The 18,273-nt window shown below is 53.7% G+C and overlaps 1 protein-coding gene across 1 annotated transcript; it reads left to right on the top strand.

Annotated features, from left to right (window-relative positions):
* Positions 1–17,404: 17,404 nt before the first annotated feature.
* On the top strand, positions 17,405–18,273 carry LOC103641366 (dof zinc finger protein DOF1.6). Its single transcript, XM_020545412.1, is given in 2 exon segments — positions 17,405–17,891; positions 17,894–18,273. Coding segments are annotated over 2 exon segments (867 nt in total).

Raw genomic sequence — 18,273 nt, 5'->3', positions numbered from 1 at the left:
CAGACGCCTCGACCGGCCGCTCCGTAGCCTCAGCCAGCTATCCCCCGAGGACATCAGCCCGGCTCATGGCCTTGGCAACCCGACTCCGGCGCTGGTCCAGCCAGTGGACGGCCCGGCCAGGCTCTGGCCGACGAAGCTTCTTTTCGAGCCAACTCTGCCTCTATCCGTGCTGGCACCGCTGCCTCCGGCTCCGGCTCATCGCAGAGCGGCCGAGGGTTTCTTTAACTAAGCAAGAGAAGCCTCGGGCGGCAAGGCCGACCGAGCCGAGGGACTCCTACGCCTTCGGGATACGGATACCTCACTCGTCACCTTCCGCACGAGGCAACTCACACTTGGTTAAGCGGTTCAGCTAGCCGACAGGCGAGTCCTAGTGCTCGAAATGAGGAAGAAACACGGCTTTTCGCCAAAATACATAAATGTTCAGGCCCCGACAGCCACAATGAACAGACACCTGCACTCAAGGTGCCATTACAAACATAACTCCGATTCTGCCCCCGCGGGTATGAACAACCTCCACATCGGAGAGCCTGCGGGGCGACAAACTCCAGGCGGCTCACCAGCGACCTCTGCAGCAGCAGCGATGGTCCTAGGACGGACGCTGCCGCCGAAAGGCTCTCGTTCATGTCCCCACTCAAGGGACGAGAACCAGACATTAAAGCCAAAGAGCCGGAGGTCAGCCCGCAGGTGGCGCTGACGGTCCCGACGGCGGAGAAGCTTTCTCCAGCTGCCACCACCTCAGCACCGACGGCGGCGTCCACCTGTCCACTGACACCGCACCAGCGAGCGCCGGCCGCCCCAAAGCGCACCGGCAGGTCCTCACTCCCGTCCTCGCCACGAAAACGAGGACAGAGGACGGAATGTTGCACCCTGGCTGGGCAGCAACAGTTCGCCTTCCCCGACATGGCTGGAGGGCGCCTCCTCCGCAGAGCTGGAGGATGGTTTCCACCCCCAGAAGCTGAAAGAAGAGGTGGCCCGCCGACCCGTGCGGGAGGTAGAGCTCCGGCTCAGCCTGGCCTCCGCCCCAGCCAGGATGATGAAGATCCTTGAAGCTGAGGGCGGGGCAGAGGTCGCAGCCCGGCTCGCTTCTCCCCACCATCAAACTGGTGGTCACCGTCTTGGGTGACCACCGGCGAGGGGTTGCAGTCGGGTTGCCTGATGAAAATCCTTGAAGCCGAGCGATGGCTGAAAGGTACCAACTTCCACGAAGTTGCGTTCCTCCAACGACGACAAGACGAAAGCGACGCGGGCGCTCCCCATCCGGGGGCTCGGAAGGTGGAAGGACGCGATGCATGAGGAAAGTGCGAGGACATAGTTGCCATCCAAGGGGGTCGCCCTCCTTTTAAAGGCGACTCTCCCCACTTGCGTCCTCAGCTGTCGCGGACTGAATCTTCACCAACACGCTCCAAGGTCTTCCCCCTACGACACGGGGGCTAGGTCCCACGCGTCATGCAAGCTGGCACAGGACAGAAGAGGCCAAACCACCGCACGCAGTGCGCGTAACTGACCAGCGGTTACAAGCGCTCCTCCACTTTCGCCCAGACCGGCGGGAGAAAGGGCGGACCGCCATGCAGGCGGCATGCAACCGCACTAAGGGGGCGCACCCTTTCGACTCCGACGCGTCAAGCATGGGGGCCCAGGCCCACACGCCATGTAACCGGCACGCCGATTACTACGTGTGGGAAACTGCACCGCCACTTGCGCCAGTACCGCGCCTTCTCGACTGTGGAACCGGTGCCGCGACTCGAGGCAACCCTACGCATGGCCCAATAGTGCCAACCGAGCACATCGATCACGGGTCAGTCAGCTGCGGGAGAAGGCGCGATGGTCAATGTGGCCAAAAGTGGGCCGGCAGTAATGGCGGCGGCAGGCGGGCGGAAGCAGCGGTCAAGTCGTCTGCAGGGTCACGTCCCCTCCTGGGACAGCGAGAGAGCCCTCTCCCACGGCGTGAAGACGACGCACCCGTGTTCCGTTCCTCGAACGGCTCGTGCACGCACAACGGCTGCCCCGCGAACCACTCGTCCTATCGCATTAACTCTGCGGCAGGACAGGCGGCACCTTCGGCAGGCGAAGCAGGCGACGCTTCACCTCCGCCATAATGACCGCGTCAAAAAAGGTGTGCCACGTCTTTCGATTTTGTATCCTTTTCCTCTTCCTCTTTCTCTCTCTTTCTACAGGGACCGGGAAAGGGGATACTCCGAAAGGGATCCTTCTCCATGAAGGAAGCGGGCCCCGAGCCCTCCTACTGATCAGAGCGTCGAAGGCTGGCCCCTCGGAAGGGTTCGACAGCCGCCTCTGAGCACTCGGGCTCCGCGCCCACTACTGATCAGAGGTTCGAAGGCTGGCCCCTCGGAAGAGTTCGACAACCGCCTCAGAGCACTCGGGCTCCGCGCCCACTACTGGTCAGAGGTTCGAAGGCTGGCCCCTCGGAGGGGTTCGACAGCCGCCTCAGACCACTCGGGCTCCGTGCCCACTACTGATCAGGGGTTCGTAGGCTGGCCCCCGAAGGGTTCGACAGCCGCCTCAGAGCATGTAGAGCGAGGGATGACTCTGGGTACGTCCGATACATGGCCGAGGCTCGGGCTACGCTCCCGAGGTACCCTAGGACATTTCCGAGACCAGCAGGAGCGATTCTGTAACAGAATCCCATTAGAGGGAGGCATCGAGCCCTCGGACCCTATCAAACGGGACCGGGTCTAGCAAATCACCTGTAGGTACTTTTGGAGCGCGCCTCTGGGCCACTAGCCGACCCTTATCGAACGGGGCACGGGCATCCACTTGGATCACCCGTTAGCAACTCACTGGAGACACCATGTTCGGCACCCTCCGAGGGCAACATGGCACTTTCCCGCCTCCTCCTTGTGGAAAGGCGATGCAGGGGCGTATGAAAAAAGCTGAGTCAGTCCTTGACCGTCCTCTCGCTCTGTGCGGAGGCTCGGGGGCTGCTCTCGCAAACCCGGCTCCAGCCAAACCGTTGACAGCGTCAACATACCAGCCCGAGAACTTGGAACCTGACTATGCACCCGGGCTACGGCCAGTTCGCATGAGGGAACAACCAGACCGGCCGAAGCATCACGAAATGCGCTAAGACCTCGAAGGAGTCAAACCACTCCTCCGAGGCCTCGGGGGCTACACCCGGCGGGTGCGCTCGCGTGCACCCACCGGAACGAAACGCAACCGAGAAAGGCCGGCCCCCTTGCAAAAAAGTGCGACAAAAGCCTCCAAGCGAGTACCAACACTCCCTTCGAGGCTCGGGGGCTACTGTCGGGGACCATAATTAGGGGAACAACCAGACCGGCCGAAGCATCACGAAACGCGCTAAGACCTCGAAGGAGTCAAACCACTCCTCCGAGGCCTCGGGGGCTACACCCGGCGGGTGCGCTCGCGTGCACCCACCGGAACGAAACGCAACCGAGAAAGGCCGGTCCCCTTGCAAAAAAGTGCGACAAAAGCCTCCAAGCGAGTACCAACACTCCCTTCGAGGCTCGGGGGCTACTGTCGGGGACCATAATTAGGGGTACCCCCAAGACTTCTAATCTCAGCTGGTAACCCCCATCAGCACAAAGCTGCAAAGGCCTGATGGGCGCGATTCAGGTCAAGGCTTCGTCCACTCAAGGGACACGGTCTCGCCTCATCCGAGCCCAGCCTCGGGCAAAGGTAGCCGACCCAGGAGGATTCACGTCTCGCCCGAGGGTCCCCTCAAGCAACGGACGCACCTTCGGCTCGCCCGAGGCCCAGGCTTCGCGGAGAAGCAACCTTGGCCAGATCGCCACGCCAACCGACCGTATCGCAGGAGCATTTAATGCAAGGATCGTCTGACACCTTATCCTGACGCACGCTCCTCGGTCGACAGGGCCAAAGTGACCGCAGTCACTTCGCCGCTCCACTGGCTGGCCTGACAGGAAAACAGCGTCACATGCGCTGCTCTGACTATTGTGCCACCCGTCAGGGTGAGGCTGACAGTCGCCAAGACCGGCCTCAGGCGCCATAGGAAGCTCTGCCTCGCCCGACCCCAGGGCTCGGACTCCACCTCGACCTCGGAAGACGGACTCCGCCTCGCCCGACCCCGGGGCTCGGACTCAACCTCGACTCTGGAAGGCGGTCTCTGCCTCGCTCGACCCCAGGGCTCGGACTCCACCTCGACCTCGGAAGACGGACTCTGCCTCGCCCGACCCCCGGGCTCGGACTCAACCTCGACCCTGGACGACGGTCTCCGCCTCGCCCGACCCCCGGGCCCGGACTCAGCCTCGACCTCGGAGGAGCCTCCACCTCGCCCGACCTCGGGCTTGGACCGACCACGTCACAGGGGGGCCATCATTACCCTACCCCTAGCAAGCTCAGGCTACGGGGAACAAGATCGGCGTCCCATCCGGCTCGCCCCGGTAAACAAGTAATGATGGCACCCCGCGTGCTCCATGACGACGGCGGCTCTCAGTCCCTTACGGAAGCAAGGAGACGTCAGCAAGGATCCGACAGCCCCGACAGCTGTACTTCCATGAGGCTCAAGCGCTCCTCCGACGACCACGACATCACATGAACAGGGCGCCAAAACCTCTCCGACAGCCACGACGGCACGTACATAGGGCTCAGGCTCCCCTTTGCTAGACACGTTAGCACATTGCTACACCCCCCATTGTACACCTGGGCCATCTCCTTACGCCTATAAAAGGAAGGTCCAGTGCTCTCGTACGAGAAGGTTGGCCGCGCGGGAGAACGGGCCGACGCACAAGGCTCTCTCTCTCTTTCCCACGCGAACGCTTGTAACCCCCTACTGCAAGCGCATCTGCCCTGGGCGCAGGACAACACGAAGGCCACGGTTTCCCCTTACTATTTCTCCCCCCTTTGTGTTCCGTCTCGCGCCGACCCATCTGGGCTAAGACACGCATCGACAATTTACTCGTCGGTCTAGGGACCCCCCGGGTTCGAAACGCTGACACCGTCAATGCAAACCTTGCCCCGAAGCCTTGATTGAAGGTTAGGACGCGTGGATTGCGCGGGCGAGGCCGATCGGGTGCGGCGCGAGACTTTGGGGAGGGAGTAAATCACATGTATGGGGACTCCATGGAGCGTCCACGCGATGCAGATCGGTCTTCCAGGGAGAGATTAGGAGCGGCAGATCGAGGGGGAGTAAATCGCGTGTACGGGGACTCCAGGGAGCGTCAACGCGATGCAGAGAGTGGGAGCGGCACATCAGGTACTTCCATGGAGGTGAAGCGGATGTGGGGGAGTGGATCGCGCGGATTGACATTCCAGAGAGAGATTGGGCGTGGCAGATCGAGTACTTGCATGGAGGTGAGGCAGATCGGGGCGATTGGATCGCGCGGATCGACCTTCCAGGGAGAGATAGGTCCACGCGATTTGGGGGCGCAGGGGCACGGACATTCCATCCGCATTTGCACGTCACCTCACCTGCGGGCCAATGTTTGGTGGTGGTGTGGGTCCATCGGCGGCGTGGTGGTGAAAGGGAAATGTGCTCTTGGGCCATTTCTAAGTATTTCGGTGATTAAGTGTCCAACACAAGTGCCTAAGTGTTAAATTGTGCCAAGGAATCAAGAAGTGCAAATCAAGATTAAAGGTATGTTTCTAGACCTAGTACATTGTTTTAAAGACTAATGTATTGTGTCTAAGTGCTAGAAACAGGAGAAACAATTATGTGAAGATTGGCTGAGAACAGCCAAAAGACTGCTCGGTCTGGGTGCATCAGACTGTCCGGTGGTGCACCGGACAGTGTCCGGTGCACCATGCTGGCGTCTGTCAACTGGCTGCTCTCGTGACTTCGTCGGTGGCGTAGGGCTAAAAATCACCGGACTGACCAGTGAGCCAACAGTCGGCCCGGCCAACGGTCGGCCACGTAATCCGCGCGCGACGCGTGGCAAAGCCAACGGTCAGAAGGGAGCACCGGACTGTCCGGTGCGCCAACGGCTCTGAATCTCCAATGGTCGGCTTCGCCAAAAAAAGGAAAGAAATCCGCACCGGACAGTGTCCGGTGGTGCACCGGACTGTCCGGTGTGCCAGGCGACAGAAGGCAAGAATTGCCTTCCTGGAATGCTCTCAACGGCTCCTAGCTTCCTTGGGGCTATAAAAGGGACCCCTAGGCGCATGGAGGAAGAAACCAAGCATTCTCTAAGCATTCCTAAGCACCAAGACTCCAATTTCGCGCATTCGATTCTTTGTGATAGCAACTAGAGCTCCATTTGAGTAGAGAACTCTTTGGGTTGTGTTGTGAGCTCGAGTTGTGACTTGTGTGCATGTTTGTGCTCTGGTTTTGTGTCTTGTGTGTGTTGCTCATCCCAGCCTTACTTCCGTGCTTCTTTGTGAACATCAAAGTGTAAGGGCGAGAGGCTCCAAGTTATGGAGATTCCTCGCAAGCGGGATATAGTAAAGTAAAGCAAAACACCGTGGTATTCAAGTGGGTCTTTGGACCGCTTGAGAGGGGTTGATTGTGACCCTCATCCGTTGGGACGCCACAACGTGGAGTAGGCAAGTGTTGGACTTGGCCGAACCACGGAATAAACCATTGTGCCTATCTGTGTTGATCTTCTTGTGGTTGTCGTGTCTTGCAAGAACTCCTCTCTAGCCACTTGGCTTTATTGTGCTAACTCCTAATCAAGTTTTGTGGCATTAAGTTTCAAGTTTTTACAGGATCACCTATTCACCCCCCCCCCCCTCTAGGTGCTCTCAGTTGGTATCGGAGTCGTTCTCTTCACGTAAGGGACTAATCGCCCGAAGAGATGGATCCTAAGGGCAAGGGGATGGTGGTCAATGATAAGGAGAAGGAGTCCTTCGTCAATGATCCAAAGGATGACAAGCCTACTGACTCGGGCGCGAGTCACAAAAGAAAAGACGGGAAGAAGAAGAAAACGAGGCGCATCAAGGAGATCGTCTACTACGACGACAGCGACGAAAATCCTCTTCTTAGCAAAAGGACGATGACAACGACTACGAGAAAAAGAAGACGATTAACTCAAATTTTTCCTTTGATTATTCTCGTATTCCGCAAAGCTCCAATACTCATTTGCTCTCCATACCCCTCGGTAAACCCCCTCACTTTGATGGAGAGGACTACGGATTTTGGAGTCACAAAATGCGTAGCCACTTGTTCTCTCTCCATCCAAGTATATGGGAGATAGTAGAAAATGGAATGCACTTTGATAGTACGGATAGTCCCATGTTCATCAATGAACAAATCCATAAAAATGCACAAGCCACTACTGTCCTTTTAGCATCTTTGTGCAGGGAAGAATACAATAAGGTGAGCAGCTTGGACAATGTCAAGCAGATCTGGGACACCCTCAAGATATCACATGAGGGAAATGACGTCACCATGCTCACCAAGATGGAGTTGGTGGAGGGCGAACTTAGGAGATTCGCAATGATCAGGGGAGAGGAGCCAACCCAAACGTACAACCGGCTCAAGACCCTCATCAACAAAATAAGAAGCTATGGAAGCACACGATGGACGGATCACGACGTCATCCGCCTAATGCTAAGGTCTTTTACTGTCCTTGATCCACATCTTGTAAACAATATTCGTGAAAATCTCAGGTACACCAAGATGTCGCCCGAAGAAGTACTTGGGAAGTTTGTAAGCGGGCGGATGATGATCAAGGAGGCAAGATACGTCGACGATGCATTGAATGGCCCAATCCATGAGCCTCAAGCCATTGCTCTCAAGGCAACGAGTAGCAAGGAGGCGCTACCTAGCAAGGTGGCGCAAATTGAGGCGGCGGGGCTAAATGAGGAAGAGATGGCTCTCATCATCAAGCGTTTCAAGACGGCGCTAAAGGGTCGCAAGGAGCATCCCAACAAGAACAAGACGAAGGGAAAGTGCTCCTGCTTCAAATGTGGTAGGATTGGTCATTTTATCGCTAATTGTCCCGATAATGAGAGTGACCTGGAAAAGAAGAGTGGAAAGTGGGAAAAGAAGAAGAACTACAAGAAGGCAAAGGGCGAGGCACATTTTGGAAAGGAGTGGGATTCGGATTGCTCCTCATCCGACTCCGACAACGAAGGACTCGCTGCCACCGCCTTCAACAAATCATCCCTTTTCCCCAACGAGCGTCACACATGCCTCATGGCAAAGGAGAAGAAGGTATGTACTCGAAAGTCTACTTATGCTTCTTCTAGCGATGATGAATCTAGCGATGATGAAATAGATTACTCTAGTTTGTTCAAAGGCTTAGATAGAACTAAAATTGATAAGAATGAATTGATTGATGCTTTGAATGGTAAGAATAGATTGTTAGAAAAGCAAGAGGATCTTTTGTATGAGGAACATGATAAATTTGTAGAGGCACAAAAATCTCTTGCTTTAGAAGTTAAAAGGAATGAAATGCTTTCTTGTGAACTATCTACTTGCCATGAGACAATTTCTAGTTTAAAAAATGTCAATGATGATTTGAATGCAAAACTAGATGTAGCAAGTAAATCTAACTCTTGTGTAGAACATGTTGTGATTTGCAATAAGTGTAAAGATTTTAATGTTGATGCTTGTAGTGAACACCTTGTTTCTATTGCAAATTTAAATGATGAAGTGGCTAGTCTTAATGCCCAACTTAAGACTAGCAAGAGTGAATTTGACAAACTAAAATTTGCAAGGGATGCCTACACTATTGGTAGACACCCCTCAATTAAGGATGGGCTTGGCTTTAAGAAGGAAGCCAAGAACTTAACAAGCCATAAGGCTCCCATCTCCACCAAGGAGAAAGGGGAGGCCCCTATGGCTAATAGTGCTCAAAAGAATCATGCATTTATTTATGATAGGAAATTTTCGAGAAATGTTCATCATGATAGGAGTTGTAATGCTTATGATTCAAATGCAATGTTTGCTTCAAGTTCTTCCTATGTGCATAGTAGAGATATGCCTAGGAGAAATGTCATTCATCATATGCCTAGGAGAAATGTTGCTCATGTTCCTAAGAAAATTAATGAACCTTCTACAATTTATCATGCTTGCAATGCTTCTTTTGCAATTTGTAGAAAGGATAGAAAGGTGATTGGTAGGAAATTAGGGGCAAAATGCAAGGGAGATAAAACTTGCATTTGGGTCCCTAAGGATATTGTCACTAACCTTGTAGGACCCAACAAGAGTTGGGTACCTAAGACCCAAGCCTAAATTTGCCTTGCAGGTTTATGCATCCGGGGGATCAAGCTGGATTATCGACAGCGGATGCACAAACCACATGACGGGGGAGAAGAAGATGTTCACCTCCTACGTCAAGAACAAGGATTCCCAAGACTCAATCATATTCGGTGACTGGAATCAAGGCAAGGTGAAAGGGTTAGGAAAAATAGCTATTTCATCGGAGCACTCCATTTCCAATATGTTCTTAGTTGAGTCACTTGGATGTAACTTGTTGTCTGTGAGTCAGCTTTGTAATATGGGATATAACTGCTTATTCACGAATGTAGATGTGTCTGTCTTTAGAAGGAGTGATGGTTCATTAGCTTTTAAGGGTGTATTAGACGACAAACTCTACTTAGTTGATTTTGCAAAAGAGGAGGCCGGTCTAGATGCATGCTTAATCGCTAAGACTAGCATGGGCTGGTTGTGGCATCGCCGCTTAGCACATGTGGGGATGAAGAACCTTCACAAACTTTTAAAGGGAGAACATGTGATAGGTCTAACAAATGTTACTTTCGAAAAAGATAGACCTTGTGCAGCTTGTCAAGCAGGTAAACAGGTGGGAAGCTCTCATCATACCAAAAATGTGATGACCACATCAAGACCTTTGGAGTTGCTTCATATGGACCTCTTCGGACCCGTCGCCTATCTAAGCATAGGAGGAAGTAAGTATGGTCTTGTTATAGTTGATGATTTTTCCTGCTTCACTTGGGTATTCTTTTTGCAGGATAAATCTGAAACCCAAGGGACCCTCAAGCGCTTCCTAAGGAGAGCTCAAAATGAGTTTGAGCTCAAGGTGAAGAAGATAAGGAGCGACAATGGGTTCGAGTTCAAGAACCTTCAAGTGGAGGAGTACCTTGAGGAGGAAGGGATCAAGCACGAATTCTCTGCTCCCTACACACCACAGCAAAACGGTGTGGTAGAGAGGAAGAACAGGACGCTCATTGACATGGCAAGGACGATGCTTGGAGAGTTCAAGACCCCCAAGCGGTTTTGGTCGGAAGCCGTGAACACGGCTTGCCACGCCATCAACCGGGTCTACCTTCATCGCCTCCTCAAGAAGACTTCGTATGAGCTTCGAACCGGTAACAAACCCAATGTGTCTTACTTTCGTGTATTTGGGAGCAAATGTTATATTCTTGTGAAGAAAGGTAGGAATTCTAAGTTTGCTCCCAAAGCTGTAGAAGGGTTTTTGTTAGGTTATGACTCAAATACAAAGGCGTATAGAGTCTTCAACAAATCATCGGGTTTGGTTGAAGTCTCTAGCGACGTTGTATTTGATGAGACTAATGGCTCTCCAAGAGAGCAAGTTGTTGATCTTGATGATGTAGATGAAGAAGACGTTCCAACGGCCGCAATGCGCACCATGGCGATTGGAGATGTGCGGCCACAGGAACAAAAGGAGCAAGATCAACCTTCTTCCTCAACAATGGTGCATCCCCCAACTCAAGATGATGAACAAGTCCATCAAAAGGAGGCGTGTGATCAAGGGGGAGCACAAGATGATCTTGTAATGGAGGAAGAAGCACAACCGGCACTTCCAACCCAAGTTCGAGCGACGATTCAAAGGGATCATCCCGTCGACCAGATTTTGGGTGATATTAGCAAGGGAGTAACTACTCGCTCTAGATTAGTTAATTTTTGTGAGCATTACTCTTTTGTCTCTTCTATTGAGCCTTTCAGGGTAGAAGAGGCCTTGCTAGATCTGGACTGGGTGTTGGCCATGCAGGAAGAGCTCAACAACTTCAAGAGAAATGAAGTCTGGACATTGGTGCCTCGTCCCAAGCAAAATGTTGTGGGAACTAAGTGGGTGTTCCGCAACAAACAAGACGAGCACGAAGTGGTGACAAGGAACAAGGCACGACTTGTGGAAAAAGGTTATGCCCAAGTCGCAGGTTTGGACTTTGAGGAGACTTTTGCTCTTGTGGCTAGGCTAGAGTCAATTCGCATATTGTTAGCCTATGTTACTCACCATTCTTTTAGGTTGTTCCAAATGGATGTGAAGAGCGCTTTCCTCAATGGGTCAATCAAGGAGGAGGTGTACGTGGAGCAACCCCCTGGCTTCGAGGATGAACGGTACCCCGACCACGTGTGTAAGCTCTCTAAGGCGCTCTATGGACTTAAGCAAGCTCCAAGAGCATGGTATGAATGCCTTAGAGACTTTTTAATTGCTAATGCGTTTAAGGTTGGGAAAGCCGATCCAACTCTGTTTACTAAGACTTGTGATGGTGATCTTTTTGTGTGCCAAATTTATGTCGATGACATAATATTTGGTTCTACTAACCAAAAGTCTTGTGAAGAGTTTAGCAGGGTGATGACTCAAAAGTTTGAGATGTCGATGATGGGCGAGTTAAGCTATTTCCTTGGGTTCCAAGTGAAGCAACTCACAGACGGCACCTTCATCTCCCAAACGAAGTACACGCAAGACTTGCTAAAGCGGTTTGGGATGAAGGACGCCAAGCCCGCAAAGACTCCGATGGGAACTGACGGACACGTCGACCTCAACAAAGGAGGTAAGTCCGTTGATCAAAAAGCATACCGGTCCATGATAGGTTATTTGCTTTATTTATGTGCTAGTAGACCGGATATTATGCTTAGTGTTTGCATGTGTGCTAGATTTCAATCTGATCCAAGGGAGTGTCACTTAGTGGCCGTGAAGCGAATTCTTAGATATTTAGTCGCTATGCCTTGCTTCGGGATCTGGTATCCAAAGGGGTCTATCTTTGACTTAATTGGATATTCAGACTCCGATTATGTTGGATGTAAGGTCGATAGGAAGAGTACATCGGGGACGTGCCAATTCTTACGAAGGTCCCTAGTGTCGTGGAGTTCTAAGAAACAAACTTCCGTTGCCCTATCCACCGTTGAGGCCGAGTACGTTGCCGCAGGACAGTGTTGCGCGCAACTACTTTGGATGAAGCAAACCCTCAGGGACTTTGGCTACAATCTGAGCAAAGTCCCACTCCTATGTGATAATGAGAGTGCTATCCGCATGGCGGATAATCCCGTTGAACACAGCCACACAAAGCACATAGACATCCGGCATCACTTTTTGAGAGACCACCAGCAAAAGGGAGATATCGAAGTGTTTTATGTTAGCACCGAGAACCAGCTAGCCGATATCTTTACCAAGCCTCTAGATGAGTCGACCTTTACCAAGCCTCTAGATTGTGTTTATGCCTTTGATCATGTTCCTCTTTGCATATTGTTGTTTATTTATGGTGTTCAAGTTGTACAAACACTCTCCGGACCTCATAAGTCCAGTTGCAAGTAATGCACATATTTAGGGGGAGTTGTGCTACAACTTGACCCCTTGAGACTAATTGTGTACTTGAGTTTTGCTTGATTTAGTCTCAAAGGTGGATTGAAAGGAAATGTTGGACTTGGACCATGAAAGACTTCCACTGCACTCCGATGAAAGAGTAACTAACTCCAAGATCATCTTCATGCTCTTATTGCCTTTTTAACTCTTAATTGAAGATTTTTGGTGAGGCAATGGGGTCTAAGGGCCAAAAATGATCCCGTTTTTGTGCTTGATGCCAAAGGGGGAGAAATTAAGGGTCAAAGCAACAAATGGATCAGCTACCACTTGAGAATTTTGAAAATAGTAGTGTTAGGACTTTTGATTTGTCAAACTTCTAAATGTCTCTTTTTGTCAAAAGTTGATCTCTTGAGGGGAGAATATTTGATTATGGGAAATAGGGGGAGTTTTTGAAATCTTTGATCAAATTCTCTTTGAACAACTCTCTTTATGTCTCAACAAGTGTGTTTGACTTAGAGATAGGGATTTGAGTTTGATTTGCAAAAACAAAACCAAGTGGTGGCAAAGGATGATCCAAATATGCCAAATTTGAATCAAAACAAATTTGAGTTTTCATTTGCATTGATGTTGCACTTCCTTTAGTTGCTTTTTATTATGTTGGCATAAATCACCAAAAAGAGGGAGATTGAAAGGGAAATGTGCCCTTGGGCCATTTCTAAGTATTTTGTGATTAAGTGTCCAACACAAGTGCCTAAGTGTTAAATTGTGCCAAGGACTCAAGAAGTGTAAATCAAGATTAAAGGTATGTTTCTAGACCTAGTACATTGTTTTAAAGACTAATGTATTGTGTCTAAGTGCTAGAAACAGGAGAAACAATTATGTGAAGATTGGCTGAGAATAGCCAAAAGACTGCTCGGTCTGGGTGCACCACACAGTGTCCGGTGCGCCAGGCTGGCGTCTGTCAACTGGCTGCTCTCGGGACTTCGTCGGCGGCGTACGGATAAAAATCACCGGACTGTCCGGTGGTGCACCGGACTGACCGGTGAGCCAACAGTCGGCCCGGCCAACGGTCGGCCGCGTAATCCGCGCGCGACGCGTGGCAAAGCCAACGGTCAGAAGGGGGCACCGGACTGTCCGATGTACACCGGACTGTGTCCGATGCGCCAACGACTCTGAATCTCCAACGGTCGGCTTCGCCAAAGAAGGAAAGAAATCCGCACCGGACAGTGTCCGGTGGTGCACCGGACTGTCCGGTGTGCCAGGCTACAGAAGGCAAGAATTGCCTTCCTGGAATGCTCTCAACGGCTCCTAGCTGCCTTGGGGCTATAAAAGGGACCCCTAGGCGCATGGAGGAAGAAACCAAGCATTCTCTAAGCATTCCTAAGCACCAAGACTCTAATTCCGCGCATTCGATTCTTTGTGATAGCAACTAGAGCTCCATTTGAGTAGAGAACTCTTTGGGTTGTGTTGTGAGCTCGAGTTGTGACTTGTGTGTGTGTTTGTGCTCTGATTTTGTGTCTTGTGTGTGTTGCTCATCCCAGCCTTACTTCCGTGCTTCTTTGTGAACATCAAAGTGTAAGGGCGAGAGGCTCCAAGTTGTGGAGATTCCTCGCAAGCGGGATATAGTAAAGTAAAGCAAAACACTGTGGTATTCAAGTGGGTCTTTGGACCGCTTGAGAGGGGTTGATTGCGACTCTCATCCGTTGGGACGCCACAACGTGGAGTAGGCAAGTGTTGGACTTGGCCGAACCACGGGATAAACTACTGTGCCTATCTGTGTTGATCTTCTTGTGGTTGTCGTGTCTTGCAAGAACTCCTCTCTAGCCACTTGGCTTTATTGTGCTAACTCCTAATCAAGTTTTGTGGCATTAAGTTTCAACTGGAACGCCCTATACTTGTTCATCTTCCACTTGGTCTTGGTCCCCGACGACGCGCGGCCGTAATAAAACACCATGGTCTTCTTCACCCCGATGGCGCGGCGGTCGGTGGAGTAGACGGCCCCGGGCGTGCCAGCGGCCTTCCAGTACCCCGACGGTGTCGTCCGGCTGGGCCGCCCGCCCCGCGCCTCCCGCTCCTGCCGCGGGCAGAAGTAGAACCACAGCTCCCCCTCACCGGCACCGGCGCCGCCGTCGCACTGCGGGCGCGGCGGGACTGCGGCGGCTGTGCTCGGCGGCGGGGACTGTAGGACTGCGGGCGCGGCGGTGGGGACTGCGGGCGCGGGGAGGGAGGCAGAGCGCGCGATGGCAGAACAAAAAAAAGTGGACGCCTACACTAAAGACATAAGGAGTAGTAGAGATGTCATATACATCGCAACAAACTATTCCATAATTGATTATTTTATTAAGTAGCCATATGTATATTATAATATATTATTTCTATGTGTTTAGATGAGATGTTTCAATGGATCACAATACTACTGTATTTTTATACTCTATATGTATACTTTATATGGTGATGTTTTTGTTTTTTTAGTCCAATTCTAGCCCATTATCAATTTATTCGTTCATTTTGGTTTATTTTCATTATCCTGCTAGTTTTATTTTCGATGGTTCAGTTTTTGAAATAATATATAAAATAAAAATAGGGAGTAGCTTTCGATGGTCTAGATTTCGAAATAAAATGTAAAATAAAAATAGGCGAGATGTTATTCCGACTAATCCGGTTCGTTTTCATCCCGCACATTAACTATTGATCCTAGTATTGATCCTCTTAGCTCTTATGTACACACTAGTTGTATGCCCGTACGTTGTTACGGCGGCAACATGTTATGATAAAATACATTAATATGCAGAAACATTAATCGTCATTCTACCTATGTACTCCCCAATGAACAAACAGATGTCAAGAAAACAAAACATGTTGTGGCAGCTGCTCCCCTCCCCAACGGTCGTGGCTATTGCGCGGGGGAGGGGGACTACGGAGGGAGCAGGGGCGAAGGGAGCGGACACTGGGCGAGGAGGGGATGGACTGGGTTGGTGGTCGTGCGGAGGGGATAGACAGTGAGAGGATGGGGCGGATGCGGCATGCAGATGGCCCATGTGTGGCTCGCGGATGTGGCGGTTTGTGCGGGCGAGGGAAACGGGGGGGGGGTGCGGGCGCGGAGGAGAGGCGAGGGCATGGTTGTGATCTACATTATCGTCTTAATAGTTAGTAGAGAAGTAGAGATTTTCTGCCAAGTGGCTCATTTCCATAATCCTAAAAGAGCGAAGGGGTGGAATAATAGAGTGACGAAGCCACCGGACAAGCATGTTATAATCCCAATTATCTCCCTAGTTGGAGTACCTAGCCGAGCTATTGCTCGGCGCCTCCGCCTCGTCCACACCACACAGCCGTTGAGTCCACTTCGCTCACTCACCGTCAAACCCACACCTCAAACTCCTTCCCTTCAAGAATGTCAGATTATCCACTGCGGCCTCTTCCTCCGCCCCTCCCACCATGATTGCCACCCATCTCTCCCCAGCCCCCAAGCAGTACCGCTTCCCATCCCTGCTCCACTCCACCTCTCACAATCACCACCTTCCCGTGCACCTCTCGCTCCCCCGCCGCCACCGCAACTTCGCTAAGCCCACCGCGGCCGCGCAAGACCTCCTCGCCAGCGTCGAGTCCGTGGCCTCCGCGGCCTCCGTCCTGGCCGCCATCGTGCTCGTCCATGAGTCTGGGCACTTCCTGGCCGCGGCGTCCCGGGGCATCCACGTCTCCCAGTTCTCCATCGGCTTCGGCCCGACGCTCGCCCGCTTCCGCCTCAGCCCCGTGGAGTACGCGCTTCGCGCCATCCCGCTGGGCGGCTACGTAGGCTTCCCTGACGACGACTCGGAGTCCGGGTTCGCGCCCAACGACCTCAACCTCCTCCACAATCGCCCCATCCCAGACCGCCTGCTCGTCGTCTCCGCCGGCGTCGCCGCCAACCTCGCCTTCGCCTTCCTCATCGTCTACGCGCAGTTGCGCTCACCATCGGCGTCCCCGTGTAGGCGCAGCTCCCTGGGGTTCTCGTGCCCGAGTTTCGCCCGGGATTCGCCATGGATGCCATGCAGGCGGCTGAGAGGGCACCAACCGAGGCAAGGCCAACAAGCCCAGCCCGATCCCGCGGCTGTGGCCACGCCAGACCTCCTCGCCAGCGTCGAGTCCGTGGCCTCTGCGGCCTCCGTCCTGGCCGCCAACGTGCTCGTCCTACGAGTCCGGGCACTTCCTGGCCGCGGCGTCCCAGGGCATCCACGTCTCCCAGTTCTCCATCGGCTTCGGCCCCACGCTCGTTCGCTTCTGCCTCGGCCCCGTGGAGTACGCGCTCCGAGCCATCCCGCTGGACGGCTACGTAGGCTTCCCCGACGACGACCCGGAGTCCGGGTTCGCGCCCAACGACCCCGACCTCCTCTGCAACCGCCCCGTCCCGGACCACCTGCTCGTCGTCTCCGCCGGCGTTGCCGCCAACCTCGCCTTCGCCTTCCTCGTCGTCTACGAGCAGGCGCTCACCATCGTCCTGCGGCGGTGGCTTGGCCATGGATGCGGAGCACACGGAGGCAGGCGGGCGAGTGATGAGGATGTGATGTAGGCATGGGAAGTTGCATCATGTGAGCGGTGCGTGAGGTGCGGGAGGCCGTTCGCTAGCGCGTGCGGGTAGAGAGCGGGGCAGTCTACACTGCCCCCTTAGGGTTCCTTGGCTGAAACTGCAAAGAAAGCTGCAGGTTGTAGCAGAGGTTGGAGGTCCGGTGGTGGTGGCGTGGCGCCTGGCGTGGCGGTGGCGCCCACAGCCTCAATCCACTGTACAGGCTGCGCCCTGCGTACTGAACCTGTCAGCCTTCCGTCACCATCCGTACCCATCAGTCTTTTCTCCTTCTGTCTGTGTCTGCGTTTGCAGCGCCTAGCTAGCATGCACGCGCGTATATATACACCACCCTTGGTTCGGCCGGTGTCCCAGCCCAAACAGCAGGAATGAAGAAGCACACTACGCTGGTACACAGATACAGAGATCATCTTCACCATAGGCCAATCAACCGGTCCAGTCTCCAGCTAGAGCACCATATCCAATGGCAGGCCAAGCTCAGGCGACGCGGCTGCAGCCTCCCACGATGGCATCGTTCGTGCCGCTGCTGCACAACGCTTGCAAGCACGACGTCCGCCACCACCTCAACACGATGCCCGCCACTTGGTCCGGCAGCACCACCAACAACGTTAGCGCCACGGGTGCGATGGCCGCAGCAACTTTCGGCAGCACCAGCAATAGCAACGCCGCCCCAAGCGGTGCGACTGACATGGCCTCCTACCTCCAGCAGCTGCAGGACATCGCGGCCGCCAAGAGTAGCGGCGGCGGCGGTGCTGCGCGTGGGGAGCAGTGCCCGCGGTGCGCGTCGCACGACACCAAGTTCTGCTACTACAACACGTCGCAGCCGCGGCACTTCTATCGCGCGTGTCGGCGCTACTGGACACTGGGCGGGTCCCTCCGCAACGTGCCCATCGGCGGGTCCACGCGCAAGCGCCCACGCCTGGTGCACCCGCAGCAGCACGCCAGGCGCGCTACGGCGGCGCGCCGCCGCCGCCGCTGATGATGCTGCCCTCTTCGTCGACGCCGTCGCAGGGACAGGGCGGCGGCGGCCTCCTCGGCTCGATGTTTGCGCTCGGCGCCGCGGGGCTGCTGCTTGAAGGCCGCGGCGCGGGGTCATCCTTCGACTTCGACTTCGACCTCGGGCTCGGGCTCCCGACCGGGCCCTTGCACCTCGGCGCTGGCGCGGGCGCGGGCGCCGGCGAGGCGGCCGCCTTGCAAATGCAAGGACTCGGGCTCAGGGGAGGTGGCTCCGCAGCCGGGTCGTCGGCCTTCCTCTGGCCCGCTGGGGCCGGGATGCTGGTGGACAACGACAGCGTGGACACGTGGAAGTTGCATCGCGTGAGCGATGCATGA

The sequence above is a fragment of the Zea mays genome, chromosome 10, assembly GCF_902167145.1.
Source record: "Zea mays cultivar B73 chromosome 10, Zm-B73-REFERENCE-NAM-5.0, whole genome shotgun sequence".
NCBI lineage: Eukaryota > Viridiplantae > Streptophyta > Magnoliopsida > Poales > Poaceae > Zea > Zea mays.
Note: the sequence above shows the minus strand (reverse complement) of the source record. Positions and strands in the feature narration are given on the sequence as shown.